The 27996-nt window shown below is 45.8% G+C and overlaps 1 protein-coding gene across 1 annotated transcript in view; it reads right to left on the bottom strand.

Annotated features, from left to right (window-relative positions):
• Positions 1-2896: 2896 nt before the first annotated feature.
• The window catches only part of det1 (DET1 partner of COP1 E3 ubiquitin ligase), a 45693-nt gene continuing 20593 nt past the window's right edge, over positions 2897-27996 (bottom strand). Inside the window, exons 4-9 of the mRNA XM_084317765.1 lie at positions 24165-24377; positions 12680-12903; positions 7024-7153; positions 6294-6484; positions 4522-4713; positions 2897-3653 (exon numbers count right to left, since the gene is read on the bottom strand). Coding sequence (XP_084173891.1) covers positions 3464-3653; positions 4522-4713; positions 6294-6484; positions 7024-7153; positions 12680-12903; positions 24165-24377 — 1140 coding nt within the window. The 3' untranslated portion in view covers positions 2897-3463. The remainder of the gene's footprint in view (positions 3654-4521; positions 4714-6293; positions 6485-7023; positions 7154-12679; positions 12904-24164; positions 24378-27996) is intronic.

The following is a 27996-nucleotide window of genomic DNA, read 5'->3' as shown; positions in this document are numbered from 1 at the left end:
AACGGCCTTGAAGGCCTAGGGAGAGAGGAAAGAAATGCGACTTGTCTCTGCAAGAGGTGGGAGGTAACTCCTAGTTCTGTCACAATAGCGTTTACCACACTGCTAGCAAGGCGTAGGATTTTGCTGGGATGCAAATCTCCTGCCCCTCCTAAAATAGCTATGTGGCTTACAGATATTATACTCTTTTTAAAGTTGGAAAAGATTAAGTTTACACTTAGAGGATCTACAAAAAAGTGTATCCAATACTGGCAGCCGTTTATTACTTACTTTGAAAGCCTTACAACACTTCCCACTAATTATTAATACCTTTAGTCGAATGCTCATGTAAGACTGTGAGACTATCAATGTAGCCCTAAGACTAGAGTAAGGATCTGCCGAGACGACTATACGCCCTGAATAGCTGAAAATAGAATCTGCATCTGACGAACCTGATAGCTGCACACAACAACCATAGCCTACTATGTTTACTTGTGAGTGACTCCCTCGAACACCATATTAATTGTCATTTTTAGGGTTTAACCCTAACCCTAACCCTCGAACACCATCTTAACACATCCACCGCCGGAAACGCTTTCAGCGTTATTGCCTGCCATGCGTTGACCGTCAGACCTCGCTGTACAGCGTTATTGAGATCAATATTTCATTTTTTCGCCATGGCATTCATAATTCATATATACAGCCGCTCCAGCTGGACCCTATAGGTGACGGCAACGACGGCTCAATACCGCCGCCTGGTGGATGGTCGGGCGAGTTACACTCAACTACAGGATATGGCTGATGTGCGTCGATTAAATTCATCCGGCCGTCAGATATCGTTGCATGACTCCCGACAGACACAATGTACATAATGGAACGCTTTCTAAACTTAATAATCGATATGATTTCGGCGTTTATTGCAACATACAAACCGGAAATGGACCTAGGCGATCGACGTCGTATACCTGGGATCTTTCACCGCCAGTCTCTTTGACCCACGGTAAGAGGACACTAACGTTATTTTCAACCCAATTGTGAGTTTCCTTGTTTGCAAACCATCTGATCAATATATCCACCCATACTACATAAAGCATTTACTGATGATCGGGGAATTATAAATGACCCCCCCCCCCCCCCCCCCTTTCCTCCACGCATGATGAAGCATAACGTATACCGATCATATACAGTTTAATTTTTTAATATAGCGTGTATAGGGGGGAAACGGCAATCAATAATCTATATATGCGTTTAGGCCTATAACTCACGTTCTAGGAATTACTGCAGAAAACGATAAAAACATACTTATATTCTAGAAGGTATTTTTGTATGAATGTATGGATGAAAAAGTATAACGTTCCTACATCCTGAACGATAGATAATCGATGTTGAATGGGCCATAGTAATGTCAATATAGCAATACAATTTTAAAAGTTATAGCCCTGCAAAGAAGGTGAGCCACTCTAGGGCTGGGCGATAAAACGATAACTATCGCGATAAATTATTTCCTCGAAATAAACATGAAACGTGGTCGCAAAGTTTCGATATCGATTTTCCAAGCTTGGATATGAGCACACGCACTAACAACCAATCAGTGAAGGAGATGGCCGAGAGCGAAGGAGACCCGCGGTGCACCTCTGGGTAGTAAACATGGCTGGCTAGGATAATTAGCTTGCACGGAGCAATTGTATAGTTCGGCTGGCTAGGATAATTAGCTTGCACGGAGCAATTGTATAGTTCGGCTGGCTAGGATAATTAGCTTGCACGGCGCAATTTTATATATTTACGTGCCGAGTATGTATGTGGCGTGAATTCTGATGCCACGGTTATAGTAGTGTGTGGTATACGGTGGACGTCGTTGCAATGTATTGGGGCGGAACAAGAGTATTTTAGGGATATTTAGTACATTTGGAAACATGGCTGGCTAGGATAATTAGCTTGCACGGCGCAATTGTATAGTTCGGCTGGCTAGGATAATTAGCTTGCACGGCGCTATTTTATATATTTACGTGCCGAGTATGTATGTGGCGTGAATTCTGATGCCACGGTTATAGTAGTGTGTGGTATACGGTGGACGTCGTTGCAATGTATTGGGGCGGAACAAGAGTATTTTAGGGATATTTAGTACATTGTCATGGGATACACTGCTCGCTCTGGCTAACTGCTAACGTGCGCGGACTGATGACGACATCAACTCGAGACATTCGCAGCAGAAAAACAAGTCTATTAATAGCCCGTCCATCGGCGCCGGGCATAGAAGTTAATTAAACTTGACAGACACTATATCGACGATAATTATCGATATCGAGTTACTGTATATGAAAATAATTTTATAATTTTATCGCGATAAAAATTTTGGCCATATCGCCCAGCCCTGAGCCACTCCATAGACTTATAGCGCTGGCAGACTGGGTACAATGATGGGTACAATGCCCGGCGGGCAATGTGTTAATTGTCATTTTTATTTTCAAAATGTTATATTATTCTATTCTTTATACTTTAACTTCTGAGTGATGTCACAGATATATGTATGATATATATGTGCATATGATGTGTTGATGTACTTCGTGTTATGACTCACCTCGCTCTGATAATGGCAGAAATGGGGAGGGATACAAGGGGGGGGGGGGTCTATCATTTTGGGGGGGGGTCTGTTACATTTTGTAATGTTTGACTCACTGTATATTGTGCAACTTGAATATGTGAATACAAATATATTGGAAAAATTAAAAACTCAACACAATGAGTTGGGTTTAGATTATTTTATTGAGATAAAATATATACATCTAAAAAATATATACATCTAGTAACATATAAAAAAAAGAAAAAAATCAATGTGTACAAAGAATAAGATATTCAAATTGCCCCCCCCCCCCCCCCCCCACACTTAAAAATGTACACAGAGGACCAGGTCTTCATTACATAGTGTTCCGATACGAATAGTAAAGCACTTTCGGAGAACACCTTTGGTTGCTGCCAAGACGTCCCGCTGCCCAAATACCCAGCGCTGCCACCAACCTCCCACATCAATGGCTTCCTCCACCTCTCCATTTACACCCGTGCAAGCGCTCCTCTCCCCTACGGCTCCCTCTTTGTTCCGAGGAGGAGAGAAAAGCGGAGGCGGCTGTGGAGGAGGCGTGAGGGGAGGGAGGGAGGGAGGCAGAATTACAGCCTTCTGGCTGTGGGAGGAGGAGGAGGAGTAGTGGAGAGAGAGAGAGAGAGAGAGAGAGAGAGAGAGAGAGAGAGAGAGAGAGAGAGAGAGAGAGAGAGAGAGAGAGACCGCTGTTCGTCGGTAAGAGAGGCCTGAGGAGCGGCGTGTTTCCTCCTGAAGTGGCGCGGAGGAGGAGAGCTCGGGAGCCTCGCTGCTTCTCGGGGGAAGGAGGAGAGGAAGGGGGGCTCGGTCCTTGGCCGCGGGGGCCACGTCTGCTCAATGGCTGGTCGCTGTGGTCCGCACATCACCGCCGGCGGGCATCCAGAGGTCTGCAGAGTCTCACACATAGATGTGCCGCATGTGAAAGTTGACCACGTACTCGGCGTTGGTGCGCTGGACGGAGATGGCGAAGGGCTCGAACGGGTGGAAGGTGAACGCTACCAGACGCCGCACGGCATGGTTCACCGGTCGACTCAATAGGCCAGCCTGGATTTTAAACTTCAATAGACCAGAGTCCCGCGCATAGAACCTGGAAAGAGAAAGAGTTTTTAATTGTAACCCTGCTGGGGGGAGGGGGAGGGGGGGGGTCCATACACCACAGAAAAGCTAGGAAACTGGGAATCATGTGAGATGCAGCTCAGCACAGTACATCTATTAATTAATCAACTATTAATATGCAATAAACATGCTTTGCCATTCCCATGCTTTATGATAAGCTGCTGCAGCAATTTTCAGGTTGATATCATTACTGACACTGATTTGGAGCAAAATCAAATCATTTTTGTCCACTGCTGTGGTGTCAATACCTAATAGGCTGACCCCTTCGCCATGCTCATTTATATTGGTCGATGTGTACAGTATGACCAGTTATTAAAATATTTGAAATGACGTGTAGGTATTGAAACATCAACAGTCTTATTATTCCACATCAAGCCAGGGTGTGAAGAAGCGGTGAATCTTGTACCTCTCTTATTTTCTGCATTGCTTTTATTATGTCTATTTTATGCTCCTTGTATTTCTAATTTATCGTCATTGTATGTTTATTTTATTGCTGTGAAGCAATTGGGTTGCAATTCTTGTATGAAAGGTGCTATACAAATAAAGTTTATTTTTATTATTATTATTATTATTATTATTATTATTATTATTATTATTATTATTATTATTATTATTATTATTATTATTATTATTATAGCTGATCGCACTGATTCAGCCAACTGGTTGAGGTTTCTTTTCCTTCCACGTTCAATAAATTTAACAAATTAGATTTGATTTCCTTGTTTATTTGACTAACAAATTGTTTAGTTTTTTCACACAAATCGAATATTTTAATATTGATATGGCTTCAAATGCCCATCCCTTGGTACGGATATGAATCAGTATAGTTCTAGCAGTACCTAATAGGGTGGTCACCACAGGTTTTTGGCCTTTCCATGACCGAGACCCACTTGTCGTCGTAGCTGAAGAGAGAGAGGTCCAGGTAGGGGCTGCTGCTGTAGGACTGGGCGCTGATGGGCAATTGGCCCAGCAGACGACGCACTGCCTCCGTGTGCCCGCCGTACTTAGCATTCACTATGGTGTCCTTGAATCTGGGACACACACAGACGAGACAGGAGTGCTCAGTAAATCAGGGATACAAGCTGGACAAGGCAAAAAAAAGGGGAGAAAAAGGAAATTAATGTGTGCCTTAAAAGCCTAAATCGTGACGGTTTATACAGGGGTATACCGTGATCGAGCATATAAGTACACATGTGTGCAAGGACACACAAACACACGCGTGTGGATATTATGCAGACCCATGCACACACACAAACAGAATTCAGAACAAGACCATTCAAAATATACATATTTCTAGAACTTGTGTATTTAAAAAACTGTTTTCTCTAAGCCAAAAAAGGGAAAATCAAAACGCTTTTAAAGTTCTTAAAAACAATTTTTTTTTAAGAAAAGACGAAAAAAATACACATTTTCAATGAAACATCAAAAGGTCTTAGGGCGTTTTCACACCTGTAGTTCGTTTGCTTTGTTCCGATTCAGTAAGACACAGGGACTATAATGATACAATGTTGCACTTGTCCCTTAGTTCGTTTGTGTTCACATGGCTGTGTCAACAGCGGACCAAAACAAATACACGCGCGAGCAAACTGTCACTCATTGGTAAGATTTGGTAAGATTTTCACACCTAGCTAGGTGTGAAAACGCCCTTAGTCTAGTCTAGTTATATTCCCTCTCTCTTTCCCATTGGTATTCATTCTTCCTCCCTCGCTCTCATTTAGACCAGGGTTGAATAGTACCTGCAAATAGTTCCTAATGTCTGTTATAACCCGTTTTGAATACCAGATAGGTGGGAGTTACTGCAGATAGTTATGTAGGGAGTTTAATTCAAATAATGTCAAGGGACCATGCACAATTTAAAATAGTTTACTTTCTGTTTAGTTCATTTGACAGGGACCATGCACAATTTAAAATAGTTTACTTTCTGTTTAGTTCTTTGACAGGGACCATGCATAATTTTAAATAGTTTACTTTCTGTTTAGTTCATTTGACAGGGACCATGCATAATTTAAAATAGTTTACTTTCTGTTTAGTTCATTTGACAGGGACCATGCACTTTAAAACTGTAGAGTTGTCTGTAGTCCCTGGCCAGGGGGTACAGTCAGATCAAATACAATATAGTACAAAAATACAAAACAACAATGTGACAGTGATAGTAATTTCATGAACATTCTGGCAATCATCGTTGTCTCGTACTCCAAGCACATTCAAATGAAATGACATGACATTGTGTCGGTCTGAGAGAAAGATCAAGCATATACACAAGGACTTCTGTTGTGAATGGTTAAAACATGCGTTTGTATGTTGTGGTGTGAATTAAAAATTCTTTCTTACTAGACCCTGTGTGCTGCCTGTCTGAAGCTGCCCAACTAGATTGGAACACAACCATGGGTTTCGGTAAGTCAGCTAACGGCTATGCATCAATTACTCACATTTAAGTAGTATGAAATACTTGCCAGTTATGTAATTATTACATAACTGGCAAGTATTTCATACTACTTAAATGAATAAAAAAATTAAATAAACAAGCTATCCATCTGATCCAGTCTGACAAGCTTCCGTCAATCATAACCCCTCCCGCCCAACCATCTACCCATCTCCCCTCCCTCCATACCGCCTCTGGACCTGGCGTGCGTAGTTGTTGGAGGAGGCCGAGCAGGGGAACTGGACGGCCTGGCTGTGCAGCGTGGCGTTCCTGAACAGGTCACAGAAGTTCTCGAACAGCTCCAGCAGCTGGTCCGAGGTGTTCTCGAAGACGGCCAGCACCTCGGTGGACACCATGTTGTACACCACAAAGAACGAGGGCTATATGACGAGACGAGAGAGAGAGAAGGAGAGAGTATGGAAAATATATGGAGGAACGTAAATATTATATTAAGAAGGACTCTTCAACGACACATATCACACAATATCTGTTTATGTATGGGAAATCACATGTCAAACCAGCACTCTGGAACTTTATCATGAAAAAATATCCATTCTTTAGTAGGCTCTGGAATCTGAGTCTACAGTCTACTGCGTCTTTCCTCTGCATCGTATTGCACTGTTACGGGGTGGGGGGGGGGGGGGGAAATCGATACGTAGTAGTATCGCGATACTTTGCGTGGCGATACTGTATCGATACAAGGACGCCAAGTATCGATATTTAATTATTCATAAAAAAAAGAGAGAGAGAGAGAGAACAATAGCAGGGCAAGGTGATTACGTGAAGAAAAACTAGACTAAGCAATTCAAACAAATGGTACCTCCTGGAAAGGTCAGGATCAGTGTGTGTGTGTGTGTGTGTGTGTGTGTGTGTGTGAGTGTGAGTGTGAGTGTGTGTGTGTGTGTGTGTATATTCCTACCTGTGAGGGGTCAGTAACCCTGAGTGTGACCACGTCCTCGCTGGTGTATTTAATGAACAGATGATGCTCATCCAGCAGCTGCATCTTCCACATCCTTAACCTCCTCAACTGGTCAAAGAACTGGAAAAACCTGGGAGGCACACGGGCACACACACACAGACACACAGACACACACACAGACGGACACACACAGACACACACACACAGACGGACACACACACACACACACACAGACACGGACACACACAGACACACACAGACACACACAGACACACACACAGACACGGACACACACGGACACACACAGACACACACAGACACACACACACACACGGACACACACACACAGCATAAAGCTTCCATCACATAAAAACGTTGTCTCTTAAAAGTCTAAAGGCTAGTTACACTCCACGCGAAACCAGAAGTGGCGCTCAGTGCATCAGGGAAATTCCTCCGGCAGAGATATATTGTAACGTGGGTCTAGATAAACACTCGAGTGCATTGGGATCGCTTTCGAAACGCAAGAATCAATATGATTTCTGCGTTTATTGTGTCATACAAACGGAAAATGGATCTAGCAGATCGACGTCAAATAATTGGAATATTTTTCCTCCAGTCTCATCGCCGAACGGTAAGAGGAATCTAACGTTATTTTCAGCTCGATTGTTTATTTATTTCACTGCAATCCATCTGATCAACGTATCAACCCATACTAAGAAAAGCCGTTACTGACAATCAAGGAATTATAAACGACCCCCCCCCCTTTCCTTCACGCATGATGAAGCATAATGTATACCGATCATATACATTTGAATTTTTTTATATAGCGTGTATAGGAACAAAACGGCAATCGATAATGTATCATATGCGTCGGGGCCTATAACTCGTGTTTTAGGAATTACTGCTATACAGTCTAAAAACATACTTATATACATGAGGGTACTAACACGACAATGTATGAATGGAAAAATATAACGTTCCCACTTCCGGAACGATAGATACCCGATGTTGAATGGGCCATAGTAATGTCGATATAGAAAAAGTTATAGCCCTGCAAAGAAGGTGAGCGACTCCATAGGCTTACAGCGCTGGCAGAGAGGGCACAAAGATGGGCACAATGCCTGGCAGACAATGTGTTAAAGACAAAAGGTTTTGTGTTTTGTTTTAAGACTGCCCAATGACATTTTCTTTTTCCAAAGGATACAATGGGAGTCCTAGAAGTCACACAATTGATATAGTATGTATATAATGTTTCATAAACTCTGGGTCAGAACTCAAAATAGTTATGCGTTATGTGCGACAGACTAAACTTTACATCCCAGACTCAAAACAGTAGAGCTTTTTCACACCTGAATACAAGGTAACAAGCGGTCACATCTTCTTTAACACTTTGGCGACCACAGTCTTGCGGCGATTTATGCCTCAGAGGACAGAGGTTTGTTTACAAACCGATGTACTTTCTAAGAGCTATATATATAATTTATAGTATTGCTATCTGTCCATTCTCATTGTCACTTAGAGTGCATAAACTGTGCCTTCATAATGGCTTAAAGAAAATAAAAATCCATCGGGTGGTTGTCATTTTATAGCGTCATGAATATAAGGTTTATCGCGCTTTTCGTCTCGTCTTTTTTCCAGGAAGCTAGATAATAGGCTAAACGTTGGCGCCGTTATATCAAACGCCATTTCTGCTGTATATATACACGAATGAAATAAAACAAACTGCGTAGCATCCGGACTATTACAGAGCATCTATGGATGAAATGGGGGCGGTTAGTATTATTGATTAGCAATATAGTGTGCGTTCAGGTAGCCAATGTCAGTGATTACGTTAGGTTTTAAAACAATGTCCAATCCAGCTGTAATTTGGGGGAATAGTATCCTACCGTCAGGCCATGTGATCGCCGGCAGCATTTCTTCATTAGTCATCGGATTCTGGTAGATCGATATGTCCATTGGCTAATCATAAATCCCATTATTCCAGGCTGAAATATGCGTTCGGTAACGGGATCAAAGATGGAGGGTCTTCGTTTGGAATCGAGGCTCATATGATCCGCCCACAGACTGTAAAAGAATTTTTTTTACAATCGCCCTCAATGATACTGCAGTGGAGCGATGGCGCCCCTAAGCGGATCTGGCCGGTATTGCATGTTTCGAAAATCAAATATGTGGGTAGGTCATGCATCTCGATCGCGGACGTTAATAGTGTTATAAATATGGAATAAAACAATAACAACTTGCCACGGCTATATACGTGGCTCTGGTCCACAACGCATCGCACTGAAACACGTCTATATACGTGGACGGTCCTTAAAGTGTTAAACAAGTCAAGAAGAAACATCACAATAAGTCAAAAAACAAAACAAGAACACCATAAGGTCCAACCAATTTAAAATAAATGCAAAATAAATGAATGTATCACCCCCCCTACCTGTGTCACCCCCCCACCTGTCACCCCCCCCCACCTGTGTCACCCCCCCACCTGTGTCACCCCCCCCCCCCACCTGTGTCACCCCCCCCACCTGTGTCACCCCCCCCTACCTGTGTCACCCCCCCTACTTGTGTCACCCCCCCACCTGTTTCACCCCCCCCCACCTGTGTCACCCCCCCTACCTTTATATACATTTATTATTTGAACGGCTTAAGCCAAGGCTATATCTGTACTTGATGTTTGTTTGTTGTTGTTGCATATTTGAAATAAACTTCAATCAAATCAAATCAAATCCGCTGCTGCCCGCGACTGGAGTGCTCTGTAGAAAATCTTAAAACTGGATATAAACGTATTCCCATCTCTGCTTCAAATATGTCATCTCAGACAATCTCATTCACCAAGGACTTACGACAAAAAGGGCTTTCTCTTAGGGCCATTTGAGACCTTTTCGGGACAATTTTGGGATTCACCAACCGTCCCAATAAAACATATATAATTAATATTATATTATAATATAGTCTATATTCATGTCTTGCCCGAAAAGGTCTCAAATGGCCCTAAGAGAAACCCCTTTTTGTTGTAAGTCCGTTGGAGAATGAGACCCATTCTCATTGATTCCTGCAACTGTTTTTCTGCCATGTAATATTCCCATTACATTCCTACAGGTGTTTCTTCATATCTCATTTGTTGACTGTGTTTGCTTGCCTGTGTTTTCCTGTGCTTATATTTAGTTGTTATTATTGATGTATTCTGCGCTTTTAACACAACCGCGGCCATCCACGTATATATACGTGTTTAACTCGTTATTTCTTTTATTCGCTACTGCCATTCATAATTCATCGAGGCACCTTGTGCATATTGTTCCGAGTGTGTCTGCGATTGCAGATGGTCAATACCGCCCCCTAACGCATTGTGGCAGCAACTGCACTACATTATAAACGCTGTGGTTTGTTATCTGAGCCGAGCTGAGCCGTGCGGGCAGGGTTTAAATACTCCAGCGAGGTAACCTGTTTCAACAATACATCTGCGAGGCTGCCCCCCCCCCCCCCATATGCAATGCTGGAGAACGTGGCACGGACCTCCACGCCCAGTACATCAAATGGTGATCAGATAATTGGATACTTTTTTTGCATTACATCAGAGACCAGGTAAGGACTCTGTATATCCAATCTTGCGTTGATCTGATATTTCTTTCTACCGCGATTGAAGCCGTCTGTGTGGACTGTGTGTGGCCGTTTACCGTTGGCTGTGGTGGGGGGGGGGGTGCCCTTTTCCAGTGCCCTTTTCATTCTTGCATGAGGAAGGATAATAACGATAATCTAGCGTTGATTTCAGGATGATTAGATAATCAGGCGAAAAATTACAACGTGTTTAGTGGATTCCACTAAAGGGCTATTATCGCGTCTTTTCCTGGGATTACTAAGAATCACCAAAACTATACTCATATTCAAAACGGTATAAAACGGAAATGTACGGATGAAAAAACAATCTGTTTTGTGCATGTTGACTGGAAGCAACTCACTGACAATCGACGGTTCCCCACCTAGGTTATCTAACTATTGCGCTGGTGCAACTAGAAACACTGGCCTGGCCTGCTTCTAAGTTCAGTGGCCTGAATGCATAAAAAATGCCTGAATGCATCTGGCGACCCCCCCGCGGCGGCTCGCGACCCCAACTTTGGGAACCCCTGTTCAAGCCCACCTCCCTAGTGTCTCTTGCCAGGCTGCCATTGTAATTAAGAATTTGTTCTTAATGACTTGCCTTGTGAAATAGCTTCTGTGCCCCAGAAACATGGAATCTTTTGCAAATCACTTTAAAACTCATGTCATTCACCCTTAGCGCAGGGCCCCCCCCTAATGAGGGGCTCTCTCTCGCACACCAACGGGGTTTATGCCAAGAGGAGCGAGTGTTTCCCCCCTCGCTTGGAGGTCAAATTCAATGTTAAATGTTGGGAAGAATGGGAGGCAGCTAACACATGCAATAACTGAGAAATGAATGTCAGGACCATAAACGGACCAGACCAAACAAGAACAAAAACGGCTATCCCTCATATACCAATGCCCTGTCCTGTCTTGTTTGTCTTGTGGTGGTGGTTGTCTTATTCTAGAAAAATGTGTAGATTGGCTATGCAAAAACGGAACATCATACTGTAAAGAAAAGAAAAGGTTGGCGGCCGGGTAGCACAGCGGACTAAGCGTCTGTCTACCACTGCAGAGACACTGGTATCGAATCCGGCTGTCAGCGGTGCCTCCGGCTTGGCCGGTCGTCATACTGGCTCAATTGGCAGAGTCAGCGGGAGGGAAGCCGGTGGGTGGTAATCTGGTCGTTGTAAACAGCGACTCCTACAGGTCGGTCAGGGCGCCTGCACAGCGAGGGAGGGAAATGGTGAAGGTAGTGTGACCTCGCACGCGTTACACTTCACCAATGAGAGTCCTCGCTGCCAGGTGAAAAGAGGCTGCTGGCTGTCTCCTATGTATCTGATAAGACTTCAGGGCTCCCTAGACCGACCAGTGGGGGGCACATGCGCGCAACGACCAGGAAGGGGAGGGGGGAATTGGCATAATGACTAAATTGGGATGGGAGGAAAATACAGAAAAATAGGAGGAGAAAAAGTGGATACAAAAAAAAGAAAAGAAAAGGTTGATGTAAAATGTGAAAAGGTGATTTTGGAAAATAAAAGGAAAAAGTAAAAAATGTTTATGCACATTTTCGTAACCACTGAACTTTTTTGTAAATTGTCTATGAAAAAGCGGAATTCATACTGTAAAGAAAAACTGTATTAAAAAATGAGAAAAGGTGACTTTGGAAAAGAAACGGAAAATTACTTTGGAAAAGTGAAGAATTAACCAAAATCAAGAGTTATATAAAAAAAAACTCAATTCATTAGTATATATTGGTCAGTTTAAATCTGTAATAGCCAACCACTTCACCACAGTCTGCAGTTGCTTTTAATTATTTTAAATGTTTAATTGATTTGACTTTCTGTTTCTATATTGTTCTCTTGTTTGTATTTATTGTGCTTTGTACGATTTGTATGTCATTGTAAATGAGGACTTGCTCTCAATGATCCTTGGAGATGAAATAAAGATGGAAAGGAACCATCCTTGTACTAAAACGTTGTTCCAGATGAGGATGCTCAAGAGGTTAGCATGCAGGGCACACTTCTGGTTCTCATATCCCAGACGGAGGTGGAAGTATAACGTGGATCTATGAGCACATAGAGACCTTCTCTTGGCCGTGGCGCTGCCGTCCTGCTCGGCCCTCCTCCACAGATAGACCAGCAGGCGGTGTTTGAGTGAGTTGATGGTCTTGTCTGTGTACAGGCGGGGGAAGCCGGGCTGGCCCTCCGCCTGGGCTTCTGTGTAAACAGCCGACAGCGTCAGGAGGTCGTCCTCGTAACAGAAGCGCCCGATGGTCCGCACGTCCAGGAACGTCCCCTCCGGAGTGACCTAGAGGGAATCAATGGGTTTTTATTAGGGCCGTCAATCTATTCAAATATTTAAAATCGTAATCAATCGCACGGTTGTCCATCGTTAACTGTGATTAATCGAAAATTAAAAAAATTAATACTCTTGTCAACATGGGAGTGGACAGATATGGTTGCTTTATGCAAACGTATGTTTATTAAATTAAATACACCAAAATGACAAATATTGTCCAGTAAAACAAGGTACTACATTTAACATAAAATAAATATGCTGAAAATAGTCATAACATGGCAAAGCCCAATAGTCAACAACAGATGGCCATGTTGACCTGCTAAATATAACATGCAACTTTACAAGCTTCACTAAAACAAGTAGGTAAGCTAAATTCTTCTCGCACTTCTAAAGCAAATCACACAATGGGGATAAATAAAGGGTCACAAAAACATCCCCTTCTATTATGTGGAATCAAAACAATGTGGAATCTCTTGCCAACCTTTTACAGACTAATATACTTTTGTACAGTAAAACTGAAGTTATCTCTCTCCCCCTCTCACACAGCACCATGTGAGAGGTTATTTTCATTGTCTGGGCATATTGTCCAGAAGAAGTGAGCTGCCCTGTCGTCTGACAATGTAAACAAGCTTGTCTGTTTAAGCAATTGGCTCTGGGCAAAGAAATAGAGGTATAGGAAGAGGGAGACACAGAGAGATGGGAAGCACAGAGAGAGGGGAGGCACAGAGAGAGGGGAGGCACAGAGAGAGGGGAGACACAGAGAGAGGGGAGACACAGAGAGAGGGGAGGCACAGAGAGAGGGGAGGCACAGAGAGAGGGGAGACACAGAGAGAGGGGAGACACAGAGAGAGGGGAGACACAGAGAAAGGGGAGACAGAGAGTGGAGGCACAGAGAGAGGGGAGAGGCACCGAGAGAGGGGAGACAGAGAGAGGGGAGGCACAGAGAGAGGGGGGAGGCATGCGCTTGGTCATCCTTCTCACGATACCAGACATATGCCTAGAATGAATGAGACGCCATAAGAATCTTCGTGCACATAATGCAGCCTATTTTCTGCAACAATGGAAAACGAATATGCAGCCACCTAGACCACCAAGAGACCAGAAAGTCTGCATGCAAAAGAAGAAAGCACACAGTTAAGACGGAGCAAAAAGGTTGATGTGAAATGTTTTGAACAGGGATGCAAACTGGTCAGGGGTGAAAAAGGTAACATGTGTTTTACGTGTGTGATGCAACATTTCTGGTTGGTTATTTCCAAGATTTTATTAAATAAAAATTACCATATGTAAAATGATGAGATTTCAGCACCATACCACACAGAACCATTGCTACTGTTCTCTAATGCAGCCATCAAGTTTCGATACTCTAGACCAGTGGTTCTATGTCGTTATGGCTTGCTCAGCACCTGTCTGCATATATCTCGCTTCAGCGTATATACACTGAATAAAAACTTCCACCATGTACCTTTACATGCCAGCATTCATCTGACCACACCCCCATCCGCTTACCTACATAAGCAGGGGTGGGGCCACACACTCATCTCCTTCGCAAATTTCATCCACAAGCGAGTGCCTGCTATATGCCCACTTGACGTGGAGAAAAATATTTAGTCTGAGGAAAGTAACAAGGAGATACGTTGACATCATATCTTTATTTTCTCTCTCACTATTTGAGAAAATACGGCGATATTGTCTTCGTTACTGGAGTGTCTGGATCATTCCGACCTTCAACGGCTTTTTCGTATTAGGAGCTCACGCCGCTGACATGCTTCCCAGCTACAGTTCTCCTTGCTGCGGCTGGATGGGATTACCCTCCGGCAACACAGCTGGACTGTAGGACTGTTGTGAGAAGCGGTTGTTTCCAGGTTGGGTACATACTGTTTTGCTTGCGAGCTCTGGTTGTTGTTGATGATGTGGGGGTTAACTGACAATTTATGAAACGCCGACTCCAGGCTAGGGTCCTCTGCTCGGCTTAAACGGCGGTCAAAGGATCTTGGTCTGACGCCCATGATGGTTAATCTAGTGGGCCGCGACTAGATCCTGGTGATCCCAGGATTCTCGAGCGGATGCTTCTCTGTCCCGTGCAGGCCCCATCTTTCATATACAAATGAAAGTATACCCTAACGAGGAAATGTGGGCATAGGATCTTCTTTATCGGGAGTTCCATGCTCAAAGGGCCCCGCTGTATGTCTGGATCACCGTTGACAACTGTGTTCTGACACTCTTTTTCTTTTCCCTGTTAGGGGAGGGATTGGGACAGCGGCCTGTCTGAAGTGTGGCTTGTTATGTCATTGTGTACAGTTCAGGTGATAGCTGCTTAGCTTGCGTGCTAGTTTGTGGACTACTGTGTTAGCCAGTCAGCTGTTAGCTGCGCAGCTGTTAGCTGCGGCGTTAGCTCGCTGTGTTTACCAGGCTAGTAATCGTTAGCTTGTTGCTATCAGCCGAACGGCTGTTAGCTTAATGCTACACTGTTGAACGTTTTCTGTGACTATAACATGCCTTAAACACTCTGACTACGACGTCATCTTTGACAGAGGATGTTAGTCGAACCTACCGGGAGCCCGGCCGGCGAGGACTGCGTCAACATGGAGAACCGTAGCGGCTGGGTGGCGCAGCGACCCTGCCCTTGTCGTCAACACAGGAATGCTATGTTCAACGTCGGTGCCCCGTTAGCCAGATTGCAGTTCGCTTGGCCTGCGCTCAGAGTAGGAAGGTCCCGACCGGACCTTAAACACTTCTTCTTTCCTTCCCTTCTAAATGTTTTGTAATAACGATGTTTTCCAAAACGGGTGTTGCTGCAATACATTGAGGATACGACGCGTGTTGTGTGTGAATTGTCTTGTCACTGGTATGGCTTCTCTCTCCATAGAAATCGGGTTGTTGTTTTACATGTGTAAAAATGATCTGGTTAGTTGTGTTGAGAACATGTGTGTTCATGTACCGTGAACTCACAACTAAGGGGGTTAATTAACCTATAAAGCTATGCTTAGTGACATATGAGTGAAGAATGAATTCTTTTCTCAGCCTGTAATGACAATGAACAGTGTGTTCACATATTAACAGGGTTACCTGTTCAACTTGGCCGTATCTAGGGTAAGGTAGGAGGGGTGATCCCCCCGGTTTCCCTGGGGCTTCCCCACCCTCCTCTCAGACATGTTGTTTACAATATATTGTGTCACTGTGTTTGTGGGGATACGATGTAACCCTTAGCTTAATTGCTGGGGTTGTGCTAATCGCTTAAGAAACTATATTTTCCTAAAGAAAAGATTGTTTGGTCGCTTATCGTGTGTGCTTAGCAAGGCCTGTGGCCAATACATAATCGAGGATTCTGTATTCTCTCGTTATGAAAAACGGCGTTCCTCTGTAGCAAGTGTACTTGCCATTTTTTGTTGTGATAAAGGGTTGTGTGTGTCTTGTGATCTACAACTGGGTTAGGTTTGGCCACAGAAGCACATGTGTAAGTCTGGTACCGGGGCTCTTAAGGGGGCCCTCTCTATTCTGTGTTTTTTCCTTAGTAAAAATCAGAGAGCAGGTTAGCACATGAGCTGTGTGAAGCTGTTAGACACTTCATGTAGCTGACTATGACTGTGTCATGCTCTTTTTTGTCATTACATCGTATCATGGGTGTGGGGTCGTAAAGGGGTGAACTGGTAATCCTTTCCTCCCCTTTTTGATTGGTCAGGGGTTAAAACCTCCTGTCCTTCAAGGTTCCTGTCACGTTGCTGTTCGGCACGTTACAGGGTAAGAGGGGGGGGGGGGGGGGGGGGAGTTTCCTGGTCCCACGCCCTGGAAGATTGGGCGTGTGCACCGCAGAAATTCCCCCGCCATAGAGTACGTCACTGTGCGCGTCTCTGTTGGTAAGACTTCAGTGAGTTGTTCAGGTCCATGTAATGGATCTGTTTCAAGGAGTTGTCAGAGCTCCTCCTCACGAAGCTCCTCCTCGGGCCTTCTGTGAGTTAGGACTCTCCCTCCCTGTGAGGGAGCCTCCTCAGAGTTCAGAGCCTCCTCCTCAGATTGTCAAGGTGGGTAGAACTTCAAAAAGGAGTTCTGCTCTATTGTGTGTGTATTCGATTCAATTCGATTATTGAGTGTGTATTGGTTCAGTGCCTCCTCCTCGGAGAGCCCTAACCCAAATATTACATAGCTCAATGTTGCAATATATTCTTTTCAATCTATACAGCTCGCGTGGGATGTCTCTCTGGGGATTTCCGTCTCCTCCCTATGGCGAGGATGGTGGGATGTCCTCAGCTGCGTCGCGTGGGATTCATGTCAGTCTGTGTTCTTTCTTTTTTGAATATAAAGAGGAAGGTACATGAAGCACGACGGCTCCGTGTCGTTCTCCCAGGCGACTTGGAGGAACAATGTTTGGTGTCTTGCTAGACTATCCATTGATGTGTTTGGGTCTCGACGCATACATAGTGCTGGCTCGGCGTATTTCTGTTAAAGAATCACACAGGGGCTAAGTGCGCCTTGGTTGCTTGTTAAAACAGCGTTTTTATAGGGCAACTGGGATGGAGTTGTCTCTTCCGAGCGCCAGTTTACTAGGTTGTCTCGATGAATTCTCGTTCATATTTGGGGGATGTTAACGGAATAGATCAGAACATAGGTAGAGGGGTCTCACGCCCTTGGGGTGGGCCACTGAGCACGGTCCAGATAGGACCGTCTGGGTGGCGCCCTCTTTTCATGTTTTAGATCGACACGCATACCTACCCCCTCTTCTGGAGTGGGCATGTCGGCGTGGTTAGGACACAGGACTGGTCTGGTCGCGCTGGTCCAGGTCAGTTAACCCGTTGTCCGCCGGGGATGCAGATCTGCTGTTCTGGTACCCTGAGGGACTTGTGCTTTTTTCGGGGGGAAAAATGCCGGGTCGGTCCGGGTGTCACAGGGTTAGGCGCTATGGAGACCCTTTGTTGGGTACATGTTGTACTCTGCACTATCGTAATGGCTTACGGCCATACCAACCTATACACGCCCGATCTCGTCCGATCTCGGACGCTACGCAGGTTCGGTCCTGGTTAGTACTTGGTTGGGAGACCGCCTGGGAATACCAAGTGCGGTGTGCTTAGGGCTGGTTCTCCATTATTTTCGCTCCTCTCTCATGCGTGGCGAAGAGGGGGCTGTTGGGGTGGTCTTGGACCTCCTCTGGTAACCCTATGCTTCCCGTGCCGCCGGGCCCGGTCCGAAGTAAAGTTTCGTTGATACCGTAGGCCTGGGATAACCCTTTTTTGAAAACTGAAACACTTGTACTGCGGTATAGCCAGTGTATACCCGCAGGTGTGTTTGAGTTTTTTCTTGAGGGGTTATAGGAACAACCACCGTCTGTATAGAGAGGGTGGTTGATTCCCTGGTGTGTTGGAGCAGAGTCAACTCCCGGGTTACACGGTTGAGTGTGCCTCTGCACATTCATGACGTCTGCCAATCATGTCAGCCTTCTCTGCCTCGACCCCTCTGGGTGGGTTTTTTTTAATGGAGGCTTCGTCATGGTGATCAACAACGCCAGCATACGCCCCTTCTGCCGGGGGGGCTGTTTTCAGCTGACTCCTTTGGCGCCCGTCTCGTCCGCAGTGCTCCAGGCTCGGGTTACAGCCTGTTGCCTGGTTTCCCCGGTGCGCTGCCTGCTTCCGTTGGTTAACCTTTTGAGTGCTTACGGCCATGCTGACTGCCTGTTCTGCAGGGTCAGTGTGCCAGGCGGTGTGCTATTGGGGGGAAAGGGCCCGCTCTTGGAGGGGCCTTATCCGAATACGCTGGCGATGTGGGGGGCGGTGTCACTAAGTGGCCACCTGGTGGGGTCTTGATGCCTGGCGTCATTGACCTCTCCGGGCCCCCGTTTTCCAGGGGATCCAGTCCCTTCAGTGGGTCTGGGTCTTCCTTCGCGCTCCGCTGCTACGGCCTTGCCACGGGGTTGGGTTTGCTCTTGACCCCATGATTTTGGGGGCAGAAACGAGGTTGTTCCTTCCGTTCGTTCCCGGGTGGCATGCGGGTTGTGCGTGTGTGTAGTCGTGGGGTCAAGCCACGGTCTGCTCACCCTGTGCGTTGAGTTGCTTGAGTGCCTCTTCGCACGGTCGGATCCGTCGCCCTCCCGTGAACCTCCAATAGGGGGGGTATCCTCCATTAGGGAGGGTCGGGGGGGCTCGGTCCTCCCCGGTCTGATGGTTGTGGGGGGCCTCAGCGGGGTACATTTGTCGGGCTATGGCTCCCGCTCAGCCCCTGTCATGCAGACAGGTGCTGAGCAAGCCATAACGACATAGAACGAAGGGTTATGTATATAACCCAGTTCTATGAGTTATGGTGCGCTCAGCACCTGGACGCCGCTGCGGCCCTTGATTTTTCATTGTGGTGAAATTTGTTGGGAAGGAGATGAGTGTGTGGCCCCAACCCTGCTTATGTAGGTAAGCGGATGGGGGTGTGGTCAGATGAATGCTGGCATGTAAAGGTACATGGTGGAAGTTTTTATTCAGTGTATATACACTGAAGCGAGATATATGCAGACAGGTGCTGAGCGCACCATAACTCATAGAACTGGGTTATATACATAACCCTTCGTTCTCAGACTTGGCCAACTCAGGAGCCAGGTTGACAAGAAATATCTTTTGAAAGTTCCACATTAGAAAAACACCACGTTCCTAATCCAAACCAACATCAGGCTATGACTAGGCGATTTACAAGCTATGAAAAAGCATGATCACGTACTGCATGCTATACCAGTAGGCTACTGAAATGTATTGCTGTTAGTTACCATGGCAACCATAACTATTGAATATTGAAAATTGCGAGAGTGACCCCTCTACACAAAAAGGGCAGCAAATTAGACCCAGGCAACTACCGCCCTGTTTCTATTCTTACCTCCATCTCGAAAGTCATGGAGAAAATAGTCTACGAACAGGTCGAAAAGTACTTGGCGGAAAAAAATCTAATCTACGAATTCCAATCTGGCTTCAGAACGTCCCACTCCACTGACACATGCCTCCTCTATTTGAACGACCACATCAAACAAGAGGTGGACGCGGGCAAATACTGCGGCATGGTCATGCTGGACCTACAAAAGGCCTTCGACACTGTCAATCACTCCATTCTAATGGACAAGCTAAAAGCAATTGGTTTTGATAGCTTATCAGTGAGCTGGATGCAATCCTACCTGGAGGGGAGAGAACAGATGGTAGAGGTAAACGGTACTCTATCCCCCCCCCCTCACAGTGAGCTGTGGTGTTCCACAAGGAAGCATACTAGGACCGCTACTCTTCCTAATTTATGCAAATGACATGTTGTCAGCCTGTGACTGCAACTTGTTCCTGTTTGCGGACGACTCAGCCCTGCTGGTCTCTGACAAGAACAAATTGCAGGTTGAAAAAACCCTCAGCACGGAACTAGGCAAAATCTGCATATGGCTCGCTGATAACAAACTATCATTACACATGGGCAAAACAGAGTCCATTCTCTTCGGTTCAAATAACAAACTCAGCAAGACCGACGGATTCTCAGTTACAGTGGGTGACAATATTGTCACAAGGAAAGACGAAATTACCTACCTGGGTTCCATCCTAGAGGCAAATCTTTCCTGTGACAAAATGGCATCCAATGTAATAAAAAAAGTCAACCAACGAACTAGATTCTTGTACCGGATCTCCTCTCTGGTAAACAAGAATACCCTGAAGACTCTGGCAGGAGCACTCATTCAAGGGTACTATGACTATGCGTGCACCTCATGGTACCAAAGCACCTCAAAGGCGCTTAAAACAAAATTACAAACATCACAAAACAAACTGGTCAGACTACTACTTGACCTGAACCCCAGAACCCACCTCACCCCTGCCCACTTTGCCAACCTAGGATGGCTTAGAGTAGACGACAGAGTACAGCAACTTGCAATGGGCCTGGTCTACAAGATACACTATACGACCGGGGTGCCCATGTACATGTCAAAATACTTCCCAAAGGTCAGTGAATACCACAACCACTACACCAGAGGAAGCTCAACAAATCATGTTAAACCCAGATTCGGCTCAAACAAGGGACTAAACACGTTTCGCAATTATGCCACAACAATGTGGAACGCTCTACCCAAAGCTGTAAAGGAATGTGAATCCCTGCCCACATTCAAAACCGCTCTTAAAGAGCACCTACGGGAGGCTGCAATTCGAAACTGGCCACCGTAAATGCCCAAAACCCCCACCACCTCCTAATAGACAGTCTCCTCCCCACCGCATGTATATATTCCCTCCCCGCCGTATGTATATTTCCCTCCCACCCACCCACACCCTCCTAATGTACAGTCCCCTCCCCATCATATGTATATACTCTGTCAGGATCTAGGGGTAACAGTACTGTATATTTGAATACCGTTATGTCACAAATGTATCAGTACTAAATACCTATATGTCCCTATGCCATAAATGTCATGTATGTTGTGTATGTCATAAATGTCTATATGAATTGAAAATGGGGGACCCTGATGGAAACAATTGTATGTATTGAGCCGTACTGTATTGTACCCATTCTGCAATCTGTTAAATAAAGTTTTCATTCATTCATTCATTCAATCATATGGCAAAAAGTACATTATATTATTGTATAATTATTGCCATTAGCGGTTTCCCCTGGCAAATGCCTCAAGTGTCCCTGTAGTAGAGTACAGTACGTGTTTTCACAAACCAGACAAACGCAACTCATCTTTGAATGTCCTGTAGCTTAGTCTTCTGGGTTTTCATCCATTTCAGCTTCATATTAGCTTCCCGAATCCCGACACGAGTGTACGAGTGTTCACAGGTACAGAGTGTGCCACCCGAGATAAATGTTGGTTGTTTGTTCAGAAGAGAGGCTGCGCTAGATACTAGAGTCACCATATTGTAATATATTGTTCAGAAGAGAGGGAGCACTAGATACTAGAGTCACCATATTGTAATATATTGTTCAGAAGAGAGGGAGCACTAGATACTAGAGTCACCATATTGTAATATATTGTTCAGAAGAGAGGGAGCACTAGATACTAGAGTCACCATATTGTGGGGCTGTCCCCGACTAAGGATTTGGATGGTCAACTATGATTGGCCAAAATTTGCCGTTAGTCGACTATTGGTCGACCAAAAAAAAAATATGTATCATTCCATTTGGGCTGTGGGGGGTGCTTAATGTCTGAAGGAGTCGACTGAAGGCTTCTTGTCCTCTGCAAAAGCATGCAATTGGTCCACTGATGGATACATCTTGATATTTGTCTAGTCTAGTGTGTTCATTAGATGGGTGAAATCCTCTTTCAGTGCCTCTGTGCCTGTTTTCGTAGGCAGTTACAGTAGCCTCTGGTATGCGTGCCATTAGCGTTAGCCACGCTTCTAGGCCTCTTTTCTTTTGGAAAGAATGATAAAAAATTTAAATTAAAAATATTATAAAAAAAAATTATTTTATTTTTTATATATTCGACTAAGAGGTTGGCCAGTCGACTACGGCTCCTTTCGACCGATTAGTCGACTAATCGACTAATAGGGGTCAGCCCTACCATATTGTAATATATTGTTCAGAAGAGAGGCTGCGCTAGATACTAGTCACCATATTGTAAATGTAATATAGTCATATATTGCGATTTATTACTTTCTTTCAACTGCACATTATGTACCCAACGGAAACGTTGTTAACATCTGTAGTAAAAATATATATACATAATCTGTTTTATCTAATAAGATACTGGTCCTCCGCGAAACGCTTGTTGTACAAGTATCGCAGAGAAATTTCAAAGGTACTCACAGTTGCACAAGGGTTTTGGACAGAGAAACGCAATGGTTTGAAAGCTCTGCGTTGCTAATGAACATTTTAAATAATTTTTATAAACTGGTCAACACTGCTCAAAACGGCTTTAGCTGCCTGATGCGTGTGCGCTGTGATCACAGTGCATGCGCATCAGGCACCCAATGCCGGAAATAAAGCGGTGTTGACCAGTGTTGACCAGTTTATAAAATTTAAAATGTTTATTAGCAACGCCAAGCTTTCAAACCATTGCGTTTATCTGTCCAAAACCCTTGTCCAACTGTGAGTACCTTTGACATTTCTCTGCGATACTTGTACAACGAGCGTTTCGCAGAGGACCAGTTCTTCAGAGTTAATTATGGGATTTTCCTATGGAGGAATAAGAGACTGTGGTTTCACTCGTCCAACCCTGTTGCCGTGCATCACAGTCATGAAAGGGGCTACACTGCATGATTATTTGTGTTTCGTTCTGCATTTACTTTCAATATACCTCTAACAGGACAGGTGACATGTTTTCGGGTAGCTCTCATGTCTCCAGTCTTTGTTGCAGACTTGCAGCTATAGGAAAATGAACAATTAAAAGATCTCTCATAGCTTCGTCTGTGGTTCATGCAGCTGTGATATACATTTCTAGGCCGGGGGTTTAGAATTTTAAGAGGCAGTTTAAAAAAAGGAAAAATCACTAGCCAAAACTAGCTTAGCATTGCAGATCAGGTCACCCTGAAAGTCAGCAGTGTCAGTGGATCTCTGCAACATCCACTCATTTAGGGTTAGAAATTTGGCTTTTAGAAATTGGAAAGTTATCAAAACACAAGATCCTTTGGTGAAACGTAATCTTCTCCCATTAGCCCCCCAAATGCAGCATCAAGGACAAAATCACAGATAAATGAGAACGGAAAAATACGTTCATTTCTGTCATAGGTGGCTGAAAATGAACCGGGGCTTAATTAATCACAATGACGTGACCGCGTGAGAGCGCAAGGCTAACGTTACCACTGGCCAGCCATTGGCTAGTGACAGTAGTGAGTGTGGCAATTTGCAAAGAACAACATCTGGTTGGATGCAGCTCCATGTGCAGCTCTCACCAAATGACGGAAATCCCCTGTGACAAAGAAGCAGACCCTGCCCCCAAAACATATTTCTAAAACTCATGGAATCGACGCAAATCACACAAAGGACCTATTTTCAATAAAAAAAACCTGGAATTTCACAGAAAAGGTGACAAGTCTGCATCCCTGATTGAAAACACTGCTCCCAGCCAGCAGGCACCACAATTACACATCATCACTTTAAAAAGAAATTCTGAGAAAACATCATGATTCTGCTAATCTTCTCAGAAGTTCACCACTAGGACCAACTTCAAGTGTTGGGACGGCTTTGTGAATGAATATGGGCCCCGGTCCCAGAACTTCCTGGTTGTAGTCAAAGAAAAGGTTCATTGTCCAAACCTGATTGGTTAAATTAGGCCTCAAGCATCATTGTTGAAGGTACAGCCTACAACGACCACGACAACAACAACACAGACACAAAAGTAAATTCACCTGGAACACATGGATGGTCTGCTGTTGGACTGACAACACCGCCAGGATGTTCCTGTACAGGTAGAGACCCTGGTTGTGGGACAGGATGATCTTGTCACACTTGAAGGACCTGGTGTCACAGAGCCGGCCCGTGTGCAGGTCGATGATGTGCAGGGAGTAATCCTCCAGAGGAGACCGGGGGTTGGGGGTCACCGACTCGTTGTTACGGTACACCTGGCAGGGGTAGAAAGATGAACTGGTTATATAGGCTAAGTTGGCTACATTACACACACACTATAAGGTTATGACTATAACCAAGTTCTGTCAATAGTGGTGACGCTCGGCATCACTCTAGCACTGTCCTCGCACACGTGCACGCGCACTGAATAAAGACCACAATGTACCTTTAATCCCAATATTTGTCTGACCACACCCCTATCAGCTCACCTACATAATCAGGTGTGTGGTCACCTGCTCTCCTCCTTCCCAAGCTTTCACCACAAGGTGAGATCAAGGGCTGCAGCGGCGTCGGATGCCGAGCGTCACCACTATTGACAGAACTTGGTTATAGTCATAACCTAACGTTCTGTTTTATAGTGGATCCGCTCGGCATCACTCTAGCACAAAGGGAGGCCGAGCGGAGCCACCGGCCGACAAATACACCCCGCTGAAAGCCCCCCACAACCATCAGAACAGGGAGGGCCGAGCCCCCCCGACCCCCCCTAATGGAGGGAACCCCCCCTATTAGAAGTTTCCCGGGAGGGCGACGGCCCTGACCGTGCGAAGAGGCACCCAAGCAACTCAACGCACAGGGTGAGCAGACCGTGGCCTGACCCCATGACTACACACACGCACAACCCACATGCCACCCGGGAACAAACGGAGGGAACAACCTCGTTACTGCCCCCAGAAACACGGGGTCAAGGGCAAACCCAACCCTGTGGCAAGGCCGTAGCAGCGGAGCGCGAAGGAAGGCCCAGACCCACCAAAGGGACTGGACCCCCTGGAACGGGGGCCCGGAGAAGTCCATGATGCCAGCATCAAGACCCCACCAGGTGGGCACTTAGTGGCCCCGCCCCCCACATCGCCAGCGTATTCGGACAAAGGCCCCTCAGCCGAGCGGGCCCTGTCCCCCCAATAGTACACCGCCTGGCACACTGACCCTGTAGAACAGGCAGTCAGCATGGCCGTAAGCACACAAAAAAGGTTAACCAACGGAAGCAGGCAGCGCACCGGGGAAAAACCAGGCAACAGGCTGTTAACCCGAGCCTGGAGACTGCGGACGAGACAGGCGCCAGAGGGGACAGCTGAACACAGCCGCCCCGGCGGAAGGGGCGCATGCTGGCGTTTGTTGCATGACCAAGCCTCCATTTAAAAAAAAAAAACCCACCCAGAGGGATTGAGGCAGAGAAGGCTGACACGATTGGCAGACGTCATGAACGTGCAGGGGCACCCTCAACCGGTGAACCCGGGAGTTGACACTGCTCCAACACACCAGGGAATCAACCACCTTAGTGTTACCCAATGCGGTGGTTGTTCCTATAACCCCTCAAGAAAAAACTCCAAAACACACCTGCGGGTATACACCGGCTATACCGCAGTACAAGTGTTTCAGTTTCCAAAAAAAGGGTTAACCCAGGCCTACGTGTCAACGAAACATTACTTCAGACCGGGCCCGGCGATACGGGAAGCACAGGGTCACAAGAGGAGGTCAAAGACCACCCAAACAGGCCCCTCTTCGCCATGCGTGAGAGAGGAGCGAAAAGAATGGAGAACCAGCCCCAAGCACACCGTACTTGGTATTCCCAGGCGGTCTCCCAACCAAGTACTAACCAGGACAAACCTGCGTAGCGGCCGAGATCTGACGAGATCGAGCGTGTACAGGTTGGCAAGGCCGTAAGCCATTACGACAGTGCTGAGTAAAAAATGTACCCAACCAGGGTCTCCATAGCGCTTAACCCTGTGACACCCGGACCGACCTGGCATTTTTCCCCTGAAAAAAGCCCAAGTCCCTCAGGGTACCAGAACAGCAGATCTGCATCCCCGGCGGACAACGGGTTCAACTGATCCGGACCAGCGTGACCAGAACCAGTCCCGTGCCCTAAGGGGCAGATATGCGTGTTGATCTTAAACATGAAAAGAAGGCGCCACCCAGACGTTCGGGGCGAACCGCGCCCGGTGGCCCACCCCCAGGGCGTGAGACCCCTGTACATATGTTCAGATCCATTCCGTCATCATCCCCCAGATATGAACGAGAATCCGTCGACAACCAAAACAGGTAGTCGGAAGAGGAAAAACCTCCATCCCAGTTGCTTTATAAAAACGCCGTTTTAACCCCAAGCAACCAAGGCGTGCCAGTCAGTCGCCTGATTACAGAACACCCCGAGCTAGCACTATGCGTGCGTCGGGACACAACCACATCAATGAACAGGCTATTTAGACCTGTCATTGAATCCCCAAGGCGCCCAGGGGAACGACAAGAGGGGTGTGATACTTCCTAACTCCAACTCTTTTTAAAAGAAAAGAAGGAAGCACCAACAGTATGTATCCCAGTCTACACAGCCGGGGGTAAATTTTTTTCACATTTTTACATTCCACCACCCTCCCATAGAGAGGAGACGGAAATCCCCAGAGAGACTTCCCACGCAAGCTGTACAGATTGAAAAGAATATATTGCACCTTGAGCCATGTAAAAGTTTGGTTTTAGGGCTCTCCGGGGAGGAGGCACTGAACCCATACACACTCAATGTTACGAAGGATCAGATTAAACCGAATATATATATTTATTTATTGATATATATTGCATAGTATTTGTATATCGTTTGATATCCCTTGTATATTCCTTGTACATATACACGGAATATCCCTTTAGTCCAGCCCATAATAGTTCATTCTCCTATTGGACAGCGGTCCACCGGCGCCAGGGACTGGCCCCCGGAGCCAAGTTCAAAGTCACCGACACGACATGTCTGTACTTGCCCCGGCCCTGCCCAGGGATACGGCGACAGAAATGAGAGTGGCACTATTTGTGCACCGTGCGTATAAATACGGCGCAGGTGAATGTAGAAGCCCCTTAGCCCCTTACCTCCGTACCCTTCGTCCTTTTAGTATGTTACTCACTAAGTGAAGCCTCACCCACGATACAACGTGCGGTGAAGTATGGCCCGTTTGGCCTCAGAATAGAGCATCGAGACCGCGTGCGAATTAGTAACTGAATTGTCAGAGTTTGGCGCTATACCGTCGAGTGCGACATATTTCTATTGAGTCTTTAATAGTCTATTTGTGTATAGTGTATCGTGCGGTTAGAATTCTATAGTGACCAGCATCTCCAACGCTTTCTCGTATTAGCTAGAGTTCTTATCCAGGCTGGACCGACCGCATGGCGCTTTCACCCGAGGAGACCTAGGAGAGAACCGTATGGACATGTACACTGGATTAATCTACCCGACGACTACATAGCCCTTTGCGGCTGGAATATATTTGCTTTGGTCCTATGATTTATGGAGCGGATAATCGCCGACGCCTGCACGTGTTGGATTTACCCCGAGAGGAGTCAAGTCGAGTCGGCGCTCAGAGAGCCTGAGGCCGCCTAGCTTTCTTCACTGTAGAGCTACAGTCTACAAGAGAACCAAGCTGTATTCGTCTGTGGATCAAGAGACTACTGCACCGACTTCTGTACCTGAAGTCTCCCTAGTCATCGTTGACCAGACGTCCTACTACCGACAGATCTTCTACTCCCTTGCTGGCTTACAACCAGTGGGAACCCTTTCCAGTATCGCCCGCTATTACTAGTGTACCATAGATATAATTCCCTAAGATTCAGGTTGTATAATTACCTCCTGCGTAACCAGAG

This window comes from Notolepis coatsorum (genome assembly GCF_963971535.1).
Source record: "Notolepis coatsorum genome assembly, chromosome: 6".
NCBI lineage: Eukaryota > Metazoa > Chordata > Actinopteri > Aulopiformes > Paralepididae > Notolepis > Notolepis coatsorum.
This window is presented reverse-complemented; position numbering and strand designations above follow the sequence as displayed.